Below are 24,128 nucleotides of genomic sequence, written 5' to 3'. Positions count from 1 at the left end.
TGTTAACTGTATTTCTAAAACATATTACAGTTTCAATTCAATTCAATTGAATTCAATTCAATTGAATTCAACAATTCAATTGAATTCAGACTGACGTTCCAGCGGCAGCTGGTCGCGTTTTCATGCGATTCAGCGGTTTTCTGAATTACGTCCGTAGTCATTCGAGGGCCAATCGGGACGTTCCAACTGCATTCGAGCGGCAATCGAAAGATTCTAACGGCATTCGAAGTGCATTCCAGCTGAATGCTTTTAATATCGAAATAGATTCCGTCAGCAATCGAGATGCATTCGAGGCGCATTCCGGCTCATTCGAGGCGCATTCCGGCTCATTCGAGACGCATTCCGGCTCATTCGAGGCGCATTCCGGCTCATTCGAGACGCATTCGGGACATTCTGGCAGGATTTGAAGTGGCTTGGCGTTTCGATTCTCCCTCGAATGCGATCAGAATGTTTTGAATGCTGTTGGAATGCCGTAAGAATATTTAGAATGCCGTCAGAGTACAGTTAGAATACTTCGAATGCCGTTCGATATTTCTCTACTTCGAATGCACCTCGAATGTTTTGAGCATGAGCAAAACATATCGGCCGGCCACAAGAATGGGCCGAATATTTGGAATACACTCAGAATACAGTCAGAAGTTTTAGAATTTTCATTCCGACGGCATTCCGGCTCATTCCGCCTCTAGCGTGGATAGGGTTTTACAGTAAATTAAGAAGTTGTTATCCATAAATTGTGTTTACATTGTCATCCGTCAATTTCTAAGTAAAGCCTCTCAAACAATTTATCAGAAAGTTAAGTTTGGTACAGGGCACTTTACGCGGTGACAAATACATACATGTTGCCTTTTGAAAGGTTTAACATGCCTGATAGTCCAAATACGTTCATAACACATTATGTTATGTAAGTGATATGCGCTGTTTAGTACATATTATGTACTACCGAATATGCCTGACATTTCAAAGAGCAAGATAAATCACACGTTAGCCATGTAATGTTCCAAAATGCAGGTTATTATTAGGACGTTACTGACATCTAATAGGATTTTCCTTACAGTCTCACTTAACAAATATTAAATATAAGACCATAGATCCGTTTATTACGTACTTATTATACACTATAATATTACCTATGTATTAATAGGAGGTATTACATCAAATGATCACACAAAGTTCTTGACATTGCCTGTGTTCGTTTGCACTGAGCCTGCGCTTAAAGTACTTAGAAGTACACATGTGGTTATCAGTAATAATAAATCGTTGTTTGCAAACCTTTCTGCAAGTATTGATAGAGTTTACCGCGAAGTATACTCTCCAAGAAACGAAACGCACAGCTAGATTTGTGTGAGGAAGGAAAATACTTTAAAAAGAGGAACCGTACAAGGTATTGATCCAAAATGTTGTGGAGAGAACACTTGGTGATTGTAGCCATGTCAGTTATCGGTACATAGGAAAAGTCCAAGGTGAAGGTCAGCTACCATCAATAACGCGTATGTCCCCCTTTGGAATCGACAGCGGCCTGATATCTCCTGCCCATGGAAGAGACGAGTATGCGAATCACATCCTGGGGACTTGTAGCCCACTCGGCCTGCAACGCAAAAGCCAACTGCTGCAACGTCTGGGGTTGTGGTTGACGTCGGCGTATCCGTCTATTCAATTCATCCCACAGGTGCTCTATCGGGTTCAAATCCGGAGAGGGCCAGGGGAGACCATCAACGTTGTTGTGTAGACAGGCTCTTGTGATCCGTGCTGTATGCGGTATTCAAGACGGCGAATGATTGCTTTCTTTATCACCAAATTAACTGTGCAAATGTCTGTATGATTGGGTATGCGACGCCAATGCGGTCGGTTGCTTTGTGGAGGGTGGTTAGACGTTAATGAAGACTTGGGTTCCGCTGTAGTCAGGTTCTGTGACTTGGTTGATGCATTTCACCATATTCCAATTGCGTAGATCGATGCTCATGACGTCAACCACTGGATTGGTGGGTAAAGATTCGATTATTTACAGACATAGCTGGAATACACGCTTAAAAAAAAAAGTGCACACGTAGATTTTTAGTAACTTTATTGTACCTAATAAAGTCGACATGTTTAATATTTATATAATATCATAGATATAAATATGAAATTTTGGAGATCGATAGTCACATGTTGTCATTGTACAAAGGCATTGAAAACTGTTCATTGTCATGTCACATAAGGCGTCAAGGTTCCGTTGAACTCAGTATCTCGTGTGTCCGCCCCGGGCAGCAATCACGGCTTTGCATCCCCGCGGCACTAACTGGATAAGTGTACGAATTCTGTCCTGTGGAATTCTGCGCCATTCCGCTTGTAACGCGTTGGCCAGTTATGGGAGTGTCTGCGGCGTGTTCTGGCGTTGAGGTACACGTCAATCGAGTTCATCCCAGAGGTGTGTCATTCTGGGGATCTCGACGACCAGGGCAAGGCGTTGATGTTGGCATTATGAAGGTAGTCTACCGTGACACGAGCTGTGTGCGGTGGAGCGTTGTCCTGTTGAAACAGTTCCCTCTGGCGGTCAATGATTGGGAGAAGGTGAGGTTGAAGAATTTGATCCATGTAGAGATTTGCTGTCAAATTTCTCTGAACCACAACCAAGTCAGATCACGTGGTGTACGATACACCATGGCACTACCGCCGCTGCATTTGTCGAATTCACGTACACAACTCATTTCTACAATGATAAACACGTTGTCTTCCATCTCGCCGGTGAAGAAGAAATCGTGATTCATCGCTAAACCACACTCGTCTCCAGTTTCCCAAATTCCAAGGCTGTAAGGTATGGCACCAACGCAAGCGTCACTGTCGATGGATCTGTTGCAAAAAGGGACGATAACTGGTCGTCTTGGTTGGATTCCAGCCTCGCGAAGATGGTTCTAGACAGTCTGGTCCGCTATCCTTCTCAAACCAGGGATGCGTCCTGCAGTCCCCGTAGCTGTGGCATTGCGATGACGTAGGTGGAACAGTCGAATGTAGCGATCCTGTGCAAGGTTGGTAACTCTTGGTCGGCCGGTTCTCGGACGGTCTGCGGTGGAATTGAACTGTGTGTATAGGTCCCAAAGGCGGCAAATGTTGCCGTGGTGGACGTTGAAGTGACGTGCAAAAGAAGACTGCGATTCCCCTCTTTGGATACTTCCTGTGGCGATGTTCCGATCGACAGCGCTGAGTCGCGGCATTTTCGAACTTGAAATATGTTGACAAATGTCAAATTATTAGTTTATGCTTGCCTTTTTATAGCCACTACCACGATTTAGGAATGCCATAATTTGAACGTGCTTTTGCTTTACTGTTTTCCTCCATGACATTTTAGAACAAGTGTGAAAACAACGCCATTTAAGACATTTCAAATCGACAATGGCTGCGTTTTGACGCATTGTTTGTCGAATATCAGGCCACCAACATCTTCCAAAAAAGTATATCCAATGTATATACTGGATTTTTGGTGTAGTCGGGTTCAATGAACTACCAACTGCCTATGTGTTTCCTTTTTGTGAAGAGTGTTATGGTGATTTTGGCGTTAAACAACAAACAAACAAAATAAACAAGGGTGCATGAGAGAGTGAATGAGTATGGTTTTACGCCGCTCTATTATTATTATTCTAGGGGACACCAAAAAGGGGCTTCACGCATTGTACTCATATGGGGATTCGAACCAGGGTCTTCGGCGTTACGAGCGAGCGCTTTAACCACTAACCGTAAAATCCTGTTCCTCCTTTGACTGAAAACAGTTCAACAGTATGTGTGTGTATGCGTGCGTGCGAGCTTGCATAATACTCTTTGGCCATCCTTTTTATAAAAAAGCAAAATAACTCTTAATATAGTAGTTTTTATTCTATATTCATACAAATTAAAAATATTGGTGTCACAGTCACCATTTTCGTGAACTCAAATTATATCCAGTAACGTTTTTTCCAACGCGCTTATAATACACCGCGATAGCCCTGTTGGAGGTCTAAAACTAAATCATGGTGTATTAACATTGACAAAAACTGAACTCGTACAAGACTAACAGAATCTGTATGACTCTGAGAGTAATATACCAAAAAGTCTTAACTGATAATATTTATGAAAATGTACACAAATGCATATTTTTCACGACATTATGTTATTTTCAAGTGACCACTAACTATGAAATATAACGTAAGCGACAAACGAGCGTACAGTTGCACCAACGCTTTGAACATCACAACAAGTAAAGACATCAGATGTTTTGCTTCTTTGTTGTTTAACGCCGCACTCAGCAATATTCCAGCTACATGACGGCGGTCTGTAAATAATCGAGTCACGACCAGACAATCCAGTGATTGACATCATGAGCATCGATCCACGCAATTGGGACACGATGACATGCATCAAACCAAGTCAGCGAGCCTGACCTCCCGATCCCGTTAGTCGCCTCTTACAACAAGCAAAGTTGCCTGTTACAGCAAGCATGGGTTGCTGAAGACCTATTCTACCCCGGATCTTCACGGGTATGGTTAACTCGATTGATATGTGTGGTACTATATTCACCAAGGTTATTTGATCAAATCGCAGGGGGCCATGATAAATAAATCTAATTATTTATAGTTCGAGACAAGCAGAGAGTACCGGGACTTGGTCACTTGGTCTTAAATGGTAACTAGATGCCACATGCATCACAGAAGTGTCGAAAACACAAACATTGGCTGAACATTCAATGATATGCAGCAGTTGTTAAACAAATGTATATAAACACATCAATGGACACACATATTGCCAGCACAAACTACCATCGACTATTGTTCAAATAGATTATTGACACACAGACTTTCTATATTTCTCAACAAACCTGTTCGATGTCAAAAATAATAATTTCCATGACGAGCTTGTGGTTTCACATATAAAATACAAAACTCCTCGGTCATCAATGAGCTTAGACGGAGTAAAATCGTCACTCACCACAATATCATTTCCTACCCTTTGTTCGACTGAAAGGTTGATCAAAATGTCTATCACGGCTGTCCTCACTACAACATTTTCACATATATACACCGTGTGCTACCGTCAACTCGAACATCATTAAACTGGGCAAACAGAAAATGTTTCTTTATCTGCTGAGACAGATTGTCAAGAACTCGTTAAACTTGTATGGTTTATCATACCATGAAGCAGACCTTTGTCGATACAGTCACATCTATTTGCGTATGGCTTAGAGTATACGAATATAAGTACATACACTAGTGTACGATCTACAGGGTCAGACACGGTATGTGTGAATATATCCGTACATATGTATGCCTCCCGTCATCGTCTATTCCAACCAGGTAGCTTCGGGACCTTTGTTTCTCATCCCATCTCTTATGGCAGACATCTAGAAATATCGCAATACACATTATTTGGGCTAACTACACTTCCGGTAAGTATACACTTGAAGAAACATTGGATTTGACCTCAAAATTACAACGTTATTGAAACGTTACTGTTCTGAAAACAGTTGGCGAAACATCGCAAACACAAGGTCCAAAATACAACTATGACACCCGTATCAAATACTTGACTATCGAATAACTATTTTTAAAACAAAACAAAAACAAACAAAATAAAACAAAACAACAACATGTTTTACAATGCAAGAACCCTGAACAGTTTTCATATTTGAAAAATTCTAACTGTTAGTGCACAGGTTTGGGACATAAGTGACAAGGACGCTTTAGTAAGATGCAATTCAGTTTCACAACTATCGTTAAACATTGCTCAAGTATCAGCTTATACCTTCCTTTTAACTCATGCTACTCTAAGGCTAGGGATCCTGATCACAGATAGTTCCAAGTGTGACATGTTCATCCATGGCGCTTACTGGTAGCGATTTCGTTGAAACGCCCTCTTGTTTACCGCTACTAGCTCCGAAATTCAAAACCAACCAGTAATCAACAGTGAATGTTCCTTTTACAATATATATTTTTCAATAAATGCATCCAAATGTTAATATTTCTTTCTAGAATATTTCAAAATGTCGTCCAAAATAATTTCCATATGGACATGTTGATGGCGATAGATTCAGACTGAGGGAGGCGGTTTATCAGATGGGTGAGACTCACTGATACAGGGAGTCTACATACGACATGGAGACCCTGCTGCTACAATATCTACCCAGGAACACGTTGAGTGTGTTACATCGTTAATGGACAGCTGTCCGGGAATATCAGTGTTGTAATATGTCCGTCTATATGGTGTAAAGTCCCATTCGCTCATGTGTTGACGGCACGTGTGACATGCATTGTTTGTACTGTGTCCAGCTGGTCATCGTAGCCGTCACCCACTGTTAACACACTGAAGCAAAATCCCCAAAGTAACAATCACAGACAGTAGGAAAAATACCACCAGGAACAATCTGTCCATCACGATTGCGACTTTTTTCCACTCCTCCCCAATAGCTTCAAATTTATGCTTCTCGGCGTACCGAGTGTTGATCTTCTTTAGAACCGCCAGTTGTTCTTTCATCACCTTTTGCAAGGGAGACGACTGTCGAAGATCGTGCACCTCAGTCTCGCGGGAGTCGAAACGATTTACTCCATTTTGATTTGTCTTGTTCAAATCATCCTGAAATGAATGGGTGATACATAAGTCAGATGAAGTTAGTGAGGGAATGAGTAATTTGGGTTTAACGCCGATTTGAACTGTAATCGAGTTATTTCACGGCGTGTCAGCTTAATGTAGGAGGAAATCTCGCAAGTGATGCAGGTCTCAGACGTTAAAAAACACGGGTATGGTACTGACAAACCTAGAAACATGGCGAACTGGGATTTGAACCCACCATTATAGGCCTGTACAGCGAACATATATATAGATAGACTGGGATATATAGATGACTAGGCCACTCGCGCCCATGAGACAGCGAACGTACTATGTATGAAACTGATATAAAGAAGATGATGGACTAACGTGGACTTTATTATTTTATTATATATATATTATATTATATATATATATGGAGGTCATAGTGTACAGTTATAACACCTTTATCTGGTGTTGTGATAGATAAGTGGATGTTTGATTAACGCTGGCGATATGCCCACATTGACACAGGTCGTACACATCCATCACTTCGAGGGCGGTAGGATGGCCTCGTGTTTAACACATTGGCTCGTCCAGGTTCAGTTCCCCTCACGTGTACAATGTGTGAAGTCCATAATCTGTGTCCCCGCTATTTGTGGCTTTAAGACTGATATATCAGTGGATTTCTCGGGGCACTGATGTGGTATTAGAATTCAGCAAATTTTGCATCAAACAGACGGCAAACGTGTTGCACATTTGGGAATACAAATACTAAGAAACACTACAAATGTCGGATTGAGTTCAAGAAGTTTATATATCTAGGTGATATACAACACACGGTTGTATCTTGGTTGTATCTTCACGCAACTACATAACAACTTGGAACTAAAAGCAAAGCATCCGTTCTAAACACAACCAAGAACTATCTTACTGGATTGGAGAATCATGAAACGTAACATCTAGATGCTAGATAAATGCAGACAATGTATAAAAAGGTTAAAAGAAATATGGTGATAATGTTAGAATTTTACCTGATCATCACGACATAAACTTTGAAGGTATTTTGTCTGTAATGAAATAGGACCCGGTTGTGAGCAATTCATATTAAATTACACATATCACAAATGAATAGTATGTTTTAATTATAACCGCAATGATTGACTAAGAATTCTGCCCTAAATCTCTTACCGCATGATCTTGGAGAAAAAGGTCAAGGTCACCATTGACCGCCATCTTGATTGGGTGGACTGCCATTTCTTTCTTGACACAAAGGAGCGGCGCAATCGTCTCAAGGAACAGACTCCTCACCCACCGTGGAACACCGATGCCATGTTGACCTTTGAAGTGCACGTTCAGCACGAGCACTGTGAGGACCGTGGAGAAGGTCACCAGCATCATAGACAGGCAGAAGTAGATTCCTGTGGACGTTATTTAGTGGTCTCATAGTAGTTACAAAGGTATTTTGTGTGAACATCTCGGTTTTATGGTGGACATGTGGAGGACATTTCCAAATTTGACGCATCAGTGACAAAATGATGTCCGATGTTATTCCCTATTTTGACTTGTGTCATATGTTCCCCAGCTTTTTCCCCCCAAAAATTGACTAGCCTGTGCATGTGTTCGTGACGGGTGTCTCCGGTTGGGCAGGATACTCTCACCTATTAGCGAACACCTGGTATTATCACTTTTTGGTAGTGATTCATAAACACATGCTCCTAATAGAGTCGGATTCGTACAATCGACTCTGCTTTTAGCAGATATTTCTTATGAATATGGAAAAGGTTTTGTTGCTCTTATTTAGGATACCCGCTGGTATGTTTTTGTGAGGCAGATTCCTGTGACGGTTAAGGGTATTCATAAAGTACGACATCACAAGATCATGTTTTTGTCATGCAGACATAGATTTCTATGGAGGACAATGAGATTGGTTATTCTCTGGTGTTCACACTTCGTATTTAGCATTATATTGGTAATGTTTCCAACAATGTCAAACTAGTTATTAAAACATTTACGTTTACGACAACAAAAAGTCATATATGTTCAATCTCGTATGTATATATCAACTAGAGAAAACAAAGGTATTTGTTGCTTCAGAAGATATATTTTTGTCTGTCAGTGTACAGCATTAAAGAAACCAAAAGACCCACTTTGCATAGAGGATACTGCCCATGCTACTGTCAACTTCACACGCCCCTCTATGTTTCAGCCATGCACATTAATGGTCTCATTACATGCAGAGAGTGAGTGGATTTTACACCGCTTTTGGCAATATTAGTCACGGCGGGACCACCAGAAATGGGCCTCACACAGTATACCCATGTTAGAAACGAACGTTTTAACCACTAGGCTACCTCAACACCCCCAATATGCAATGACTAATTTACAAATATCATAAATTTGTCGTGAAAATATCAAAACATTTTCGTGAGTGTTAAATGTGGGTTTTATGTACAGGATGAATCGGTAGTCTCTTGTTGTGGCTGTTGATCCTGATGCTGTACATGAACAGTAGAATGCAACAACGATTATCTTCCTAAAACACTTGCCTTCAAATATGTGTACTAATGTTTTCGACCCTGAAAAATCATATGTACATATCGGGGTGGCACTATCGAGAGGGTACGGATTTGGCGGATAAAAAAAATCTGGTTTCCGATAAGTAAATATATCGTTGTACGATCTAGAATGTAAGTATTCGTATTTAAAAACAAGTGTCTTTGAAAGTGGATCAAGTTGCATTTGTCGTTAGATCCAGTTGCTTTCACTTTGCGAAGAATATAAAGTGAGATGCAGATTTGGATCGGGGATCTATTAGCAAAACACGATGTGCAGCGACTAGTCAATATCAAAATCGTTTATAGGGGACAGCAGAGAGATGCGGTTCCGCGATCATCAGCGAAATCTGTCAAGATTTTCTTTTTTGATGTGAGTGAGTGAGTGAGTGAGTGTTCTTAACGCCACAGTCAGCATTATTAGGCGGTCTGTAAATAATCGAAACTGGGTCACGCAGAACGAGCGGCTAAAATGTGGTGAGGTGAAGGGAAAAAGGGTTTAACGTCCCGTTCAAGATTATTGCACTTATATAGCGAACTGCATGCACGTGTGTGTGTGTGTGTGTGTGTGTGTGTGTGTGTGTGTGTGTGTGTGTGTGTGTGTGTGTGTGTGTGTGTGCGTGTGCGTGTGTGTGACTGTTTCTACTAGTCCGGACTAATACAAGTTTTATACTGCTAGCTTACTGAGGTGCCGTGCCGCAGTTTAACACGAATACCGCACGCAGGAAAAGTAAACAGACTCCGAACCGAAGTACTTGTTTTATCCCTTAATACCGAGGACCGCCTCCGTGGTCTAGTGGTAGAGCGTCCGCCCGGAGAGCGGAAGGTCCAGGGTTTCGATCCCCGGCCGCGTCATACCAAGAGACGTTAAAAGATGGTACTTGTTGTTACCCTGTCTGGAGCTCGGCATTAAGGGGCTAAAACAAGGACTGGTCGGCTCGGAGTCAGTATACTGTGTCTGAGTGGGGTATTCATGTTAAACTGCGGCATGGTATCTCAGTGAGCTAGCACTATAAATCTGCATCAGTCCGGACTAGTACAAGCAGCCGCACACACACACACACACACACACACGTACATGAACGTCGCTATATACGTGCAATAATCTTGGACGCGACGTTAAACCCCATTTCACCTCACCTTAATACCGAGAGGCAGGGTAACAACAAGTATCATCGTTTTAATCTTTTGGTAAGATGCGGTTGGAGCTATACAGACGCTCTATCCTCTAGACCAGGCACATGATCGGCTAAATTATGAGCCACGATACATTATAGTTTGCTCTCACACGTGAGGTTACAGGGAGTGGAATCCTAACAGACCTTGTGCGAATGTCAAATCCAAATATGGCATAGGGTAAAACGTAGCAAGGGGTTGGGTTTTAGAACGTACCTATCAAAGGGAAGTTTTCTGACGTTGGCGGTAACGTCTCAGACACCACCAGCAGAAACACAGCCAGAGACAGCAACACGGTGATCTCCAGCGACACCTTCTCTCCGGAGTCTGGAGGCAGCAGGAAACCCAGCAGAGCCACGGTTGTGATCAATATACAGGGAAACAGCAGGTTCAACGTGTAGAACAGCGGTTTGCGTCGTAGATTGACGTAGAACGTCACGTCAGGATAAGGTTCCGGGCAGCAACCGTAGTACACTACATGTCGTTCCACGGGAACACTCACAAGGTCCCACTCGGTGTTGACTTTGAAGTTGGACATGTCCCCCGCACTGGCCCTATTCGTGGAGTTGACCTGGAGTCCGTGGTAGGCCCAAGAGCCGAACTTGAGAGCACATGTTTGAGTGTCGAAGGGGAAGTAGGTGACGTCGACTTTGCAGAGGCTTTGTATGATGGTGGGGAAGTTGTAGCTGGCAGAGCCGTCTGAGTTGATGACAGGGCGGTAGTCCTTGAGTCCAGCAAGTTCATCTCCGGCGCTGGGTGATGACGTCCAGGAGAAATAATTAGAGCAGTACAGGTCATGCAAGAGCGAGACAGAAGCAGGGGTGAGGGTCTGATGACATTATTACGATGAGACGTACGTTTTGAAGAAGTGAACAAGTGTCAGTTTGAGAGCACATGTGAAAGGGGGGGCACCCGTGAAAGCGAGGACATGCCATACGTATATTGTAGCATGTGGATATACATTTACAGCACGACATCTCTACTACGTTGCTTGTTGTTTTTTAAGATAGGATACCTTGAGTGAGTGTTACATAATGCAGCTCTCAGCAATATTTCAGCTATAACTGTGGTCTGTACATAATTCAGTATAGACCAGACAAGGCAGCGATTGACATCAATAGCGTCGATCTACACCATTGGGGTATGATGACATGCATCAACCATGTCAGAGAGCCTGACCACCCGGTCCCGTTAGTCGCCTCTTACGACAAGCATAGGTTTCTGAAGACCAATTTTAATCCCAACCCACAAGAAGATCTACAACTACTGCATAAACATATATATTTATATATGAATGAGGAAATGTAAGATGAGGACAGAAAAGTGTACATGCTGAGGAAGCAACTAATACAAAAACGCCAATGAAAGCACAAAATAAAACCATAGAGTTGGTGAAACTGGTACATTTGGATATAACGTGTTATCGAAACGTTGCATTAATAGAGGAACGTCTATTTTGACAATTTAGGCCATAACATGAGTCTTTAAACAAACGATGGCGATCATATCACTTTTACTGAATGGAATTTTAACACTGAGGGTTGAGCCACAAACACACTTGCGTATATCCAACTCACTTGTCATAAAGGGTTATATCCGGTGTCCAAACTTTGGCATAGGGGAGGATAAGTGATGAGATGCCACCATACTCAGTGGCGTTCCATGTGAACTGACAGTCGTACCAGTTCTACAAAGAAATACGTCAGTAACGTTCATTTTAATTATTGAGAATAAATTGTAATAAATAATACAATTGTTTTTATGGGACAGGATTTCAATTCACGTCATGAAAGACACGGTACATGTGAATCACATACTTGTCACTCATGTAAACGCACTGACCAAAGACCCGGTACATGTGAAATATAAAACCTGTGACTCATGACAACGCACTGACCGAAGACACGGTACATGTGAATCACGGTACCTGTCACTCATGACAACGCATTGACCGAAGACACGGTACATGTAAATCCCAATAGGTTTTACTCATGACAACGCACTGACCGAAGACACGGTACATGTAAATCCCGATAGGTGTTACTCATGACAACGCACTGCCCGGAGACACTGTACATGTCAATCACGATACCTGTGACTCATGACAACGCACTGACCGAATGCACGGTACATGTGAATCACATACTTGTCCCTCATGACAACGCACTGACTGAAGACACGGTGCATGTGAATCACGATACCCTTGACTCGTGACAATGCACTGACCGAAGACACGGTACATGTGAATCACGATAGGTGTGACTCATGACAACGCACTGACCGAAGACACGGCACATGTGAATCACGATACCTGTCACTCATGACAACGCACTGACCGAAGACACGGTACATGTGAATCGCGATACCTGTGACTCGTGACAACGCACTGACCGAAGACATGGCACATGTGAATCATGATACCTGTGACTCTTGAAAATGCACTGAACAAAAACACGGCACATGTTAATCCCGATAATTGTGACTCATGACAACGCACTGACCGAAGACACAGCACATGTGAATCGCGATACCTGTGACCCATGACAACGCACTGACCAAAGACACGGTGCATGTGAATCACGATACCTGTGATTCATGACAACGCACCGGCTGAAGACACGGTACATGTGAATCACGATACCCGTGACTCATGACAACGCATTGACCAAAGACACGGAACATGTGAATCACATGCTTGTCACAGGAAGTATGTAGTTCATTGAACCTGACTACACAAAATAATCCGGTATGTAAATTGGATATATGTTATTTGAAAATGCTGGTGGCCTGATATTCGAAAAACGGTGCGTCAAAACGCAGCCATTGTCGATTTGAAATGTCTTAAACAGCATTGTTTTCACTTCAATACCTTACAGCCTTGGAATTTGAGAAACTGGAGACGAGTGTGGTTTAGCGATGATTCACGATTTCTTCTTCACCGGCGAGATTGAAGACAACGTGTTTATCGTCGTCGAAATGAGCGTTTTGCCCCACATTGTGAACGTGAATGCGACATTTTCGGTGACGGTGGTGTCATGGTGTGGGGGGCCATATCCTACACCACGAGATCTGACTCGTTGTGGTTCAGGGCAATTTGACAGCAAATCGCTACATGAATCAAAGCTCGTGTCACGGTAGACTACCGTCATAATGCCAACATCAACGCTTGCCCTGGCCGTCGAGATCTCCAGATCTCAACTCAATCGAACACCTCTGGAATGAACTCGATTGGCGTGTACGTCAACGTCAGAACACGCCGCAGACACTCCCACAACTGACCAACGCGTTACAAGCAGAATGGCGCAGAATTCAGCAGGACAAAATTCGTACACTTATCAAGTCAGTGCCGAGGAGATGCAGAGCCGTGATTGCTGCCCAGAGTTCAGAGCAAGCTTGTGGCCTTATATGACATGACAATGAACAGTTTTCAATGCCTTTGTACAACGACAACATGTGACTATCGAGCTCCAAAATTTGATATTTGTATCTATGACATAAAATCAAATATATCGACTTTATTAGGTACAATAAATTTACTAAAAATCTACCTGTGCGTTCCTTTTTTTGAAGAGTGTATATGTCTAATCTCCCAAGAGATATAATAACTCATTTGTTTCAAACGAAAACGACGTACATGGACGTCCCTTGTCGATTCAGACTGATTGATACGTACGAGGGGTTTTCCTCGGTGGGATAAAATAGATTAACAGTAATCATCCTGAATAAACACACTTGCCGTTAATTTTCAGAGCAGGAAGCAAAGGCGTGCGGACCAGTAACTTGTGATGAATTAATTTGATTATTGAATGATTTATGTATTAATCATGATGATAGTTTCGTGTGTGTTAAATTATTTCTCAGCCCTTATTTATTTGCAGTTTATACACTGCAAATTCATTAATATGCAGATAACGCATATTCAGTCTTCGAAAAAGTTCATGTTGATCATCAGCTGACATTAGTTGGAACATACGCTTTGATACAGTACAGAATAATATACAAGGGATGAATAACAGCCGCTTGTCATTACACACGGTCACTGGTGTTGCTGAAATCCATACGGTTTGGAATCATATTTGACGCACCAGTGACCAAACTGATGTCCGATGCAATTCCCTATTTCAGTGTGGCAGGATATCCTCAACATTTCACGAACTACCCGTTTCATCACTATTTGAGAGTGATTCATAAACACATGATCAAGACATAGTCGGAATCGTACAATGGACTCTGCTTTTAGTAATGATTTCTTATGATTATGGAAATGGTTTTAGTCGCTTTAATTTTGTTAACATTAAAATATATCAATAAACCTTCAATTTCAACACGTGGTGTACGAAGAAATTCAAACACAGATTCATTCATGTACCCCACGGTTTGTCAATACGGTATGACACAGGCTAGACAGAGGATTACATCGAAACCTCTACCGATAAAGAAATGTCAATATTCATCCCACATGTTTTATTCAAAAACCATTGTTACCAAACCCATTTAACAAACACTCGTCATCCCAATTGAGATAAAGCGCAGTTTATGTGTGTTCAGTATCCACGACTCAACCATCCCGTTGTCAATCACTGTTCTTTCGTCCGCAACTATGGCACCTCTAGCACCTTTGGAATTCAATTATTATATAGAGTACCAGAGCAATCGTTCGTCATTTCACACTAAACAATCGACCAGAATGTTCAGAAAGCAATGTCATCCCGGGCAGTTAGAACAATGGTAACAGAAAGAATTGTGCGAGGGTATTGGGTTTCTATTTGGAAACCTTAGTATAAACGTGAATGATTCAATAACGGATGCAGCCGCACTTACCAATCGAAGCCAGGCGTTGATTGTCAATATTTGCTTTGGTTCATCCTGGAAAGAAGGAGAAATATTTGGCATACAGAGGTTAATGCATTAGCGTCAAGTTTTCCTCTCAAAGGACTCAGGTAAAGTACAGCAAATGTTCATATAAATGGGAAACCTGACATTACGTCCCCCAGTATTTGGCGTTGTTCGGAGTCATGGTTCTTTGGAGTTTATGGTTCAAATGTCGCCATTGTCATTTTCAATTGTTATGAAATAATTTTGCATTGGACATACCACTTAGAGACCATTGAAACATTCTGATACATCATTATCTCACCTTATGCACGTGTGCCTGTTGTGGACAGAGGTTTGAAGCCCATTTGTATGTTATTCGAAACGCACCTGCTGTATGAGTTCAAAATAATCACACGTTTCTGACATGTCACCCTATTTGCACATCGATCAAGATCAGATTGTGAATTTTGAAGTAAACTAGATTCCACCCGGGCCTTATTGAATAACGTGTGTTCCCCTATATTTGCCCACCTGTATATGTACATGTAATATAAACTGTCAATGCAAGAGAATAATCAGTCTTGATTGGATAACAGAAAATCAGTGATGACACCAGTCAACATGTTCGGCCCTACACAATAAGAATAATAACAACTACAGGTAAACTATATACCGTTGGAGAAATCCTACTTTTTGAAAGAATAAATTTTCTTAACACTCACAAGTTCAATGACCTGTCTGATCGCGATGCCGATTTTGACCTCAATAGGCGCATCTGTCCCGCAGATTGGCCGCACATCGCTGTGGTAATTGGTGAACACCTTGTCCAGCAACGCTGTCTGGTTACTCAGGACTCCTGTCACTGAAGGGAAAGGTATGCATTCTGAATTAGGGGGAAACTTTTGTGTCTAAAATGATATTTATATTCATCTCTCATGAGTTATTGTTAAAAGCATCAATAAGAAAAAACAACATACAAATCAACAGGAAAGATTCCAACCGGAATAGTTATCATAGAAATCGGCACCTCACTTTGACAAAAAATAAATGCAGAGAAAAACGAAATTGTTTGTTGTGGCTTCGAATCTAATACAGAAATGTCGTAAAGTATAAATATAATACTGAATCATGTCTAGCAAGTGATTGATAAAATATGATTAAATATATTAAAATTATGTTATAAAAATACTCTGAGTATATAACAGTCAGACAATGGTGAGAAACAGAACTCGACACAACATTTATAGAACATCAGTTAACCTTATTATCGCTGCATAATGAAATATGGTTTCAATGTACCAAAGACTACAGATAGTAACACTATGTTAATCGAAAACAATGAGGCTATAGAACGTGGCTATAGCATTACGTCAACAGCGAGATGTGATCACCGGGCACAGCGACACCTGGTATACTGTTCTAAGCGACTAATTATGACCAACATTATTTATCTGTTAACTGTGGAACTCGATATTCGTGCCTTTGTAAATAATGTACCGTTGATATAATCCTTTATAGCCGTTTCCCCTTTCAGCTGTAAAAAGATCAATGTGATACACTACCATGGTGCCAGGCAATATAGGGTATCACAAAAAAACGGTATTTTGGTAATTGAATAAGCGCCTCGTAGAATAATATAGAACTTTGTTTGTTGTTTAGCGCCGCATTATTCCACCTGTATGACGGCGGTCTGAAAATATTCGAGTCTGGATCAGACAATCCAGTGATTAACATCGATCGAGCATCGATCTACGCTATTGGGGAGGTGAAATAGGGTTTAACGTCGCGTCCAAGATTATTGCACTTATATAACGACGCGCATGCACGTGTGTGTGTCTTCTTGTACTAGCCCGGACTGATGCCGATTTATAGTGCTAGCCAACTGAGATACCATGCAGGAGTTTAACATGAATACCCCACTGAGACACAGTATACTGACTCCGAGCCGACCAGTCCTTGTTTTAGCTCCTTAATGCCGAGCGCCAAACAGGGTAACAACAAGTACCATCTTTTAACGTCATTTGGTATGACGCGGCCGGGGATCGAACCCCGGATCTTCCGCTCTCCGGCGGAAGCTCTACCACTAGACCACGGAGGCGGTCTCTACGCAATTGGGATACGATGACATGTATGAGCCAAATCAGCGAATCTGAGCACCCTATCCGTTTGTTGCGACAAGCATGGGTTACTGAAGACCTATTCCAACCCGGATCCTCATAGATCAACACTGCAGCAAAATCATATGTTTCTCTGGGAGCGAGAAGACAGTGGCTTGTGATCTTTCTCCGTGTGATGTAGTTATTTCGTGACGGCGGAACTGATGAAGTGACGGACCGGTTATTTATCTCTGTGAGGAAACAGTGATCCCTTTAGTTAATACACCAGTCGGTGTTGTATTCTTCATTCATCGTGATTATACCAGCATTTAGAACGGAAATTAATACAAAAAGTGAAAGTAGAAGATCAAATGAGGTTCTTCTGTAGGATCAAATTTGACAACGAGCTTTTTAAACTCTAATAGAAAAGTGCATAATTAAGGCGTTGTTCCACTAAGAAACCGATTCCTGTCGAAGAGGCGTGATTTACTACCGAAATTGTTTTTGTAGAATAACAAGTGGATTACTCTGTGCTGATCAATTACGACCCGGGTTCGATTCCCGACATAGGTGCAATGTGTGAAGCCCATTTCTGATGTTTCCCGCTGTGATATTGCTGGAATATTGCTAAAAACGGCGTAAAACCATACAAACTCACTCACTCTGATCAATTACATTGATCTGAAACGAAACATTTTCGAGCCTTACAGCAAGTTATTTAACTGTACGTTTGACGAAAGTATGGAGTTCAAACAAAACTGAAAGAGCCAATATTTGCTTCCACATGCGTATGCCTCATAGATGAATGCTTTCTAAACGTTCTCTTGCACTGTTTCTCAATGTAAATACAGTGTCATGCTCTGGGATGATATGAAAGAAAACAGGATTAATCCTACTAGTATGTCGAATGGCACTATCAACATTGACTGATATAAATACTTTAGAAATGGACAATGAAACAATGCAGTGAACTAACATGATAACGTCATCTTACATAGCAGACACTGTAAAACTAAAGTAAGAGTGAGTGAGTGAGTTGGGTTTAACGCCGCTTTTAACAGTATTCCAGTTATATCACGGCGTGTCAACTTAATGTGGGAGAAAAGCCCGAAGTGATGCAGGTCTCAGACGTTTACCACTTCGGTGAAACCCACGAGGACGGGTATGGTGCTGACAAACCTAGAAACATAATTGGGGCGAACCGGGATTCGAACCCACAATCATAGGTTACTGGCGTGCCCAAGGGACGCAACTCTGCACAGCGAATCGCGCGCCTTAGACGACTGGGCCACCCGTGCCCCGCACTAAGGTAAGATCATTTTCACATATCTTCCCTTTATATGCACCGTCAATTTGATCACGATATGTAGATTTCTTCGATTACGGTCACATTGAATTAATTCGAATTGACACCTGAATATGCCGAGCAAACTAGGTAAAGAATAGCATGCATTGTTTTATAGTACATAATATGATTCCGTCATGACTACGTTTTATTAATTATTCTAACCTTGATAATTAGAAATCTTTGTTAAAATTTCATTCCGACTATATCAAATCACTAACGCCTGAACAACTGTTTTAAGCCCATTTATGGAGTAACGAGTCTTGATATTGCTTGCTTATTGCTGAAAGCGGCGTAAAACGATATTCACTCATTCAATATGTGGACAAAGTATGTTACAATTCTTGCTATGACTCACACCTTTGGGACCACTGGCGTTTCTGAAAATTGCCTGACAAAAGTGCTGAAACCCACTGAAGGTTTAAAGGAATACAACACTGTTCTGTCTCATGATAGATAAGTGATACGACATTGTACGTTATCAACCTATCTTTATCTGTTTAACCTTATTTAGTTTCTATCCATGCCACAAACAAACAAATATATTAAAATAAATTTATTTCGAAGTAACTGAACATTTTGTTGTGATTATCTTTTTATTGTCTTGTCGAGGTTTGGTACATGCCAAATAGCAGATCAGATGTCATCGTGGCAGTTAATTGCATTTCGCGGCGACGTTGCATTACAGTCAAGCATTCCATGCTGACATAAACCAAGTTCTCTGTCCAGATGAAAGGAGTGACCAAGAGTCCACAGCACATTATCACGCCACCAGAGGATATATCAGCGGTAGCATGACATTTTAACGTTCTCCTTAAAAGGGCACTGATGAAAGAATTCATGGCGTTGTTTTAGATATTTAACATGGCGATTTGAAGAGTTTGGGTGAAAAAACATCACGTGAAATATGGATAATGTTGTAAAGCAATTTATTAAAAAATCCGTTTCACAATTATGCAGCATCCTCTCTATCTTCAGGGCACGCATTTCGGTAAACAAACATCAATTAAACGTAGAGGTAAAGGAAACGGTTGAGGGACTTGCCACCGCCAGTTTTAATGGACATGAAGACATCCTTACCTGAAAATATATTTTTGAGGACTTTCTTATGCGTGCGGACAGTGTTGATGAATTTCTCGCAAACTCTGTCATAATCAATAAGTCTGGCCGCCATGTTGTTGACATCGCCGACCTAACCCTACATTGAGGCTGGTTTGAAACTCGCATTCTGATTGGTTCGCTAGAATGAGTAGCGTAGCCAATGAAAATGGCCAAAAGAAATCAAGGGCGGGTAATTGAGATCGAGAGAACGACCGGACTCGATCCAGGGGTTAGTGTAAGTTTACCGAATTGCAAGACCTTGATATACAGAGGATGACTTAGCAGCAATAACGAGGAATGCATACACAAGAGATTCCGGGTTAGAATAAGCCCTCAGCACAGATTTGACCATATGGATTGGTGGTCAGGCTCGTTGACTTGCGTGTCATCGTACCCCGACATCGTGGATCGTTGCTCATAATATCGACCATTGCATTGTCTGGTTAAGAATCGGCTATTTACAGGCCTCCGTCCTCTAGCTGGAATATCGCTGAGTGCGGTAATTGACAGGTAAATAAACTAAACAAATATTATTTTGCTCAAACCTCTCTTCTTCAATGATTACATGCTGCAATGTTCTAAAGTTTGTCAGTTACATTAACAACATTACAAAGCCAATATATACCTAACACTCCAACTCGTACTCAACTTCTCGTCTCAAAATGGTGAGCGTGACACTGCCCAAGGCGGAAGTGAGGAATGACACGTGACTTTGATCCGAAAACTGAAATAGGATACCCCTTCTCTTCACTACTGCCGACAAGGCTACAATGCTGTCTTTTCTACACGGCAGGATGGTATATTCGCTGTTTACTAACCTTCTGACCGCGGTTTCATATTAAGCAGAGCTCAGTAGACTCTTTTCTCAGTGTGGTGACTATTTGTCTGAATATATGACTATACACGGTGTCACATATGTGGACATACAATCACTTCTTAATGATTTTATGGACATAAGAGGTGAGGTGAGGTGAAATGGGGTTTAACGTCGCGTCCAAGATTATTGCACTTATATAGCGACGTGCATGCACGTGTATGTGTGTGTGTGGCTGCTTGTACTAGTCCGGACTGATGCCGATTTATAGTGCTAGCTCACTGAGATACCATGCCGCAGTTTAACATGAATACCCCACTCAGACACGTGCACAGTATACTGACTCCGAGCCGACCAGTCCTTGTTTTAGCCCCTTAATGCCGAGCGCCAGACAGGGTAACAACAAGTACAATCTTTTAACGTCTTTTTGCATGACGCGGCAGGGATCGAACCCTGGACCTTCCGCTCTCCGGGCGGACGCTCTACCACAAGACCACGGAGGCGGTCTATGGACATAAGAGTTGTGTATATATGCATTATGGTCTTATAACCCTTAATAGGTACTGAATACCTAATGCTGTATATTCCCTTGTTAATCACAAAATTGAAAATTTTATTATAAATTGTATATTTATATACTTATCCTATCTCACACTATGCATCTCTCTTTCTTCTTTCGATTCTGAGTGGAAACGTATCTGAAATAAAAGTTTCCAGCTTCTAAAGTTAATTAACCCTGTCATACCTCACATCGTCACGGTCACCTCCCAGATCTGGGTCATGCGCGCTATGCATGCTGGTTGACCTTCTTGCACTGATCACGTGTCTATCCCAGTCAACTCGTTCTCTTTCAAGAGCATATAGACTAAGGAATTGCGATGTGGGGATGGACGGGTGGGCATATAACGTGTGAGATAGGATAAGTATATAAATATACAATTTATAATAAAATTTTCAAATTTTTAAACTTATCCTATCTCACACTATGCATTTTATCCCACGGTTGGATGGTGGGGCGCAACTCCCTTGTCTATAGATCACAACCGTAGAATATTTACGAGGAAGCTGGAACTTAACAGTGGTACAATACTTAATACAGTAACACAGTTAAGTGTCGTAAGACAACAAAAAACAACAACAAAAAACAACAACTCGTAGACAGGATAAGAAGAACACTCTCAAAGAATGTTGAGATCCTGATACGTGAACAACTGAAACACAATAAGTCGGGTACAACATGTGTAACATGTTCAAACGTAATCAAGCGTAATCGCATGTCTAAAACGAACGAGTACGACTTATATTCGAGAGAGTATACATCCAGTCGTCGAATCTACAAGACGGAGTATTCCTATCTCCAGAGGACGATAGGTTGGACCCGCTCGGCATCTCTTTTATCGCTTCGTCAAACCCTCAATCATGTAAGTGATTGAATCGATGGGTAAAAAACGAGAAGAGGAAACGATCAACAATATCCACAAAAGGATCATCGATCCGTTACTCAACACACATACCTAAAGTAGAGGTGTTTGAAATAAGGGATCGGGACACCGAAATCGGCCGCGTCTAATGACGACTTCAAGTTGAAGACCAAGGTCTCTACAGACGAGTGATTATACCCTCCAACCGGATACTCAGTCTGGGAAGCCCGAATGAATACAATAAACACCAATAATCATGACAAATGTTTATTATAAATAGAGATGGATGTAATGTAATGACAATCTGGTTATACATCTCCCTATCTGCGCAGGTGTGTCTTGGAGATCTGTTGTGCGAGTACCAAGGGTCCAAACTGGTGAAGGCCTTGAACGTCCGTCACTGAGATGTCTCGGAGGTAATGGGATGCGAACACGGTATCGGATTTCCAAAAACATCCCTCCATAATTGCGGTCAAGGAGCAATTACTGTGAAGTGCCATGGTGGAAGCGACAGCACGGGTTTCGTGAGGATTAGATGCGACTGGAGCAGGTAGGCCAGCGAAGGTGTAGGCTCGAAGGATCACTGAGCGTATCCAAAACGAGATTGTGGTACGGGATACCTCCGTAGTAGCTGCCGCAGAGAGCGGGATGAATAACCTCTTACGTAATCGACGAAGTGGTTTCGCCGCTTCAAGATAGATTCGAAGTGCACGTACCGGACACAACGATATGTCTTCGTCAGGGTTTAAGAGGGCAGTCAATGGTGGGATACTGAATAGTCGATCGGGTTGACCAGGGAATTGATTTTTGGCGATAAAATCCCATCGTAGTCCCAAAAATACTTTCCCATGTGCAGTTCGTTCGAAACGCACTCTGTTGACGTCTAAAGCGTGAATTTCACTCACTCGAGCCGCCGTTGCAAGGGCCAGAAGGAAAACTGTCTTCAAAGAAATGTGTTCGAAATCTTTCTCGGCGAGAGGTTCGTACTCGGCCGACGTTAGATGGCGAAGTATGATGTTTAGATCCCAAGTTGGTGGTCGAAAACGTGATGTTTGGTCCGCCAACTTGTACGATCTGATCAATGATTGTAATTCGGCGATTGTTGAAATCTTAGTGCCCGTTGTAGTTGCGATGACAGAATTGATCGCAGCTAAATAGGTAGCTAGAGTCGAACCTTTTAGTTTACGAGATGATCGAAGATAGTGAAGGTATTCAGCAATTTGTTGCGGGGATGCCGTGGCAGGTGTGGAAATGTCATGTGAATGACAAAACGATTCAAATGCCTTCCATTTATGGTCATATAGTGCTTTAGTAGATGACCTGTGTGCCCCCGCAATGGTCTTGGCCACTCGTTCAGAATAACCCTTAGCTATCAATGATTTCTGTAAATGCGCCAAACGCATAGATTGAGGGTTGTTGGCGACGGATGACGGAGCTGAGAGTGTGGTTGATGCAGAAGATCGTCCCTTAGAGGTAGATGGTAAAACTTTCTGTCTGCGAGACGAATGAGCGTTATGAACCAACTGCGTGTTGGCCAGTAGGGCGCGACCAAAAGTAGAGTGAGGCGATTGGTCGTTGATATCTTCTGTAGAACCCGATGTAGAATGCCAGTTGGGGGAAAGGCGTAAGCATGTAGTCCTTCCCATGGGATTGCTAACGCATCGTGGTCCCAGGCTAGGGGGTCTGGGATAGGAGATACGAACCGGGATAGCTGAGTATTGAAGCGGGTTGCGAAGAGGTCGACGTCTGGGCACGGAAATAACTGGCAAATCCACTGAAAAATCACGGGATGTAGACGCCATTCCGTGGGAGATGGTTTGTCGGGTCGGGACAGGGAGTCGGCTATGACGTTGGCGATGCCTGGAATAATGTCTCGCTCGAACTTGAATGTTGAGTGAGTCGATCAGTTTGAAGAAGTCGAGTGCTAGAGATAGAAGTGACGTTGACTTGGTGGATCCCATCTTGTTTATGTACCACACGACCGATAGGTTGTCTGACTGAATCATTAGTGTGGAGGACTGAAGGAGTGTTGACCAATGAGACACTGCCAGAATCACTGCTTTGAATTCTAGATTGTTGATGTGAAGCTGGCTTTCTTCTAATGACCACCGCCCTGCCACTTGTAGGTCTTGGCAATGAGCTCCCCATCCGACGGTTGAGGCGTCGACGAACAGGTGGAGGGTCGGGCTGAATGGTTGCAAGGAGACTCCTTCGCAGACATTTGATGGAGTTAACCACCATTTGAGGTGTGGGTGTAGATGGTTTGGAAGAGATATT

The 24,128-nt window shown here is 42.2% G+C and overlaps 1 protein-coding gene across 3 annotated transcripts in view; it reads right to left on the bottom strand.

Moving 5' to 3' along the window:
- Positions 1-4,368: 4,368 nt before the first annotated feature.
- LOC124146813 (neuronal acetylcholine receptor subunit alpha-10-like) overlaps positions 4,369-24,128 on the bottom strand; it is a 35,499-nt gene continuing 15,739 nt past the window's right edge. For 2 of the 3 annotated variants that reach the window (XM_046517279.2, XM_048400962.1), the window contains exons 2-8: positions 15,797-15,936; positions 15,081-15,125; positions 11,837-11,946; positions 10,476-11,011; positions 7,720-7,949; positions 7,563-7,598; positions 4,369-6,576 (exon numbers count right to left, since the gene is read on the bottom strand). In XM_046517279.2, the coding sequence (XP_046373235.2) occupies positions 6,289-6,576; positions 7,563-7,598; positions 7,720-7,949; positions 10,476-11,011; positions 11,837-11,946; positions 15,081-15,125; positions 15,797-15,936 (1,385 nt within the window). In that variant the 3' untranslated portion in view covers positions 4,369-6,288. The remainder of the gene's footprint in view (positions 6,577-7,562; positions 7,599-7,719; positions 7,950-10,475; positions 11,012-11,836; positions 11,947-15,080; positions 15,126-15,796; positions 15,937-24,128) is intronic. The other variant, XM_048400967.1, reaches the window with a different exon arrangement.

Source organism: Haliotis rufescens, unplaced genomic scaffold (genome assembly GCF_023055435.1).
Source record: "Haliotis rufescens isolate VD_foot unplaced genomic scaffold, xgHalRufe1.0.p SCAF_1, whole genome shotgun sequence".
Lineage (NCBI taxonomy): Eukaryota > Metazoa > Mollusca > Gastropoda > Lepetellida > Haliotidae > Haliotis > Haliotis rufescens.
The sequence above is the reverse complement of the archived record's forward strand: the minus strand, read 5'-3'. Positions and strand labels throughout refer to the sequence as shown.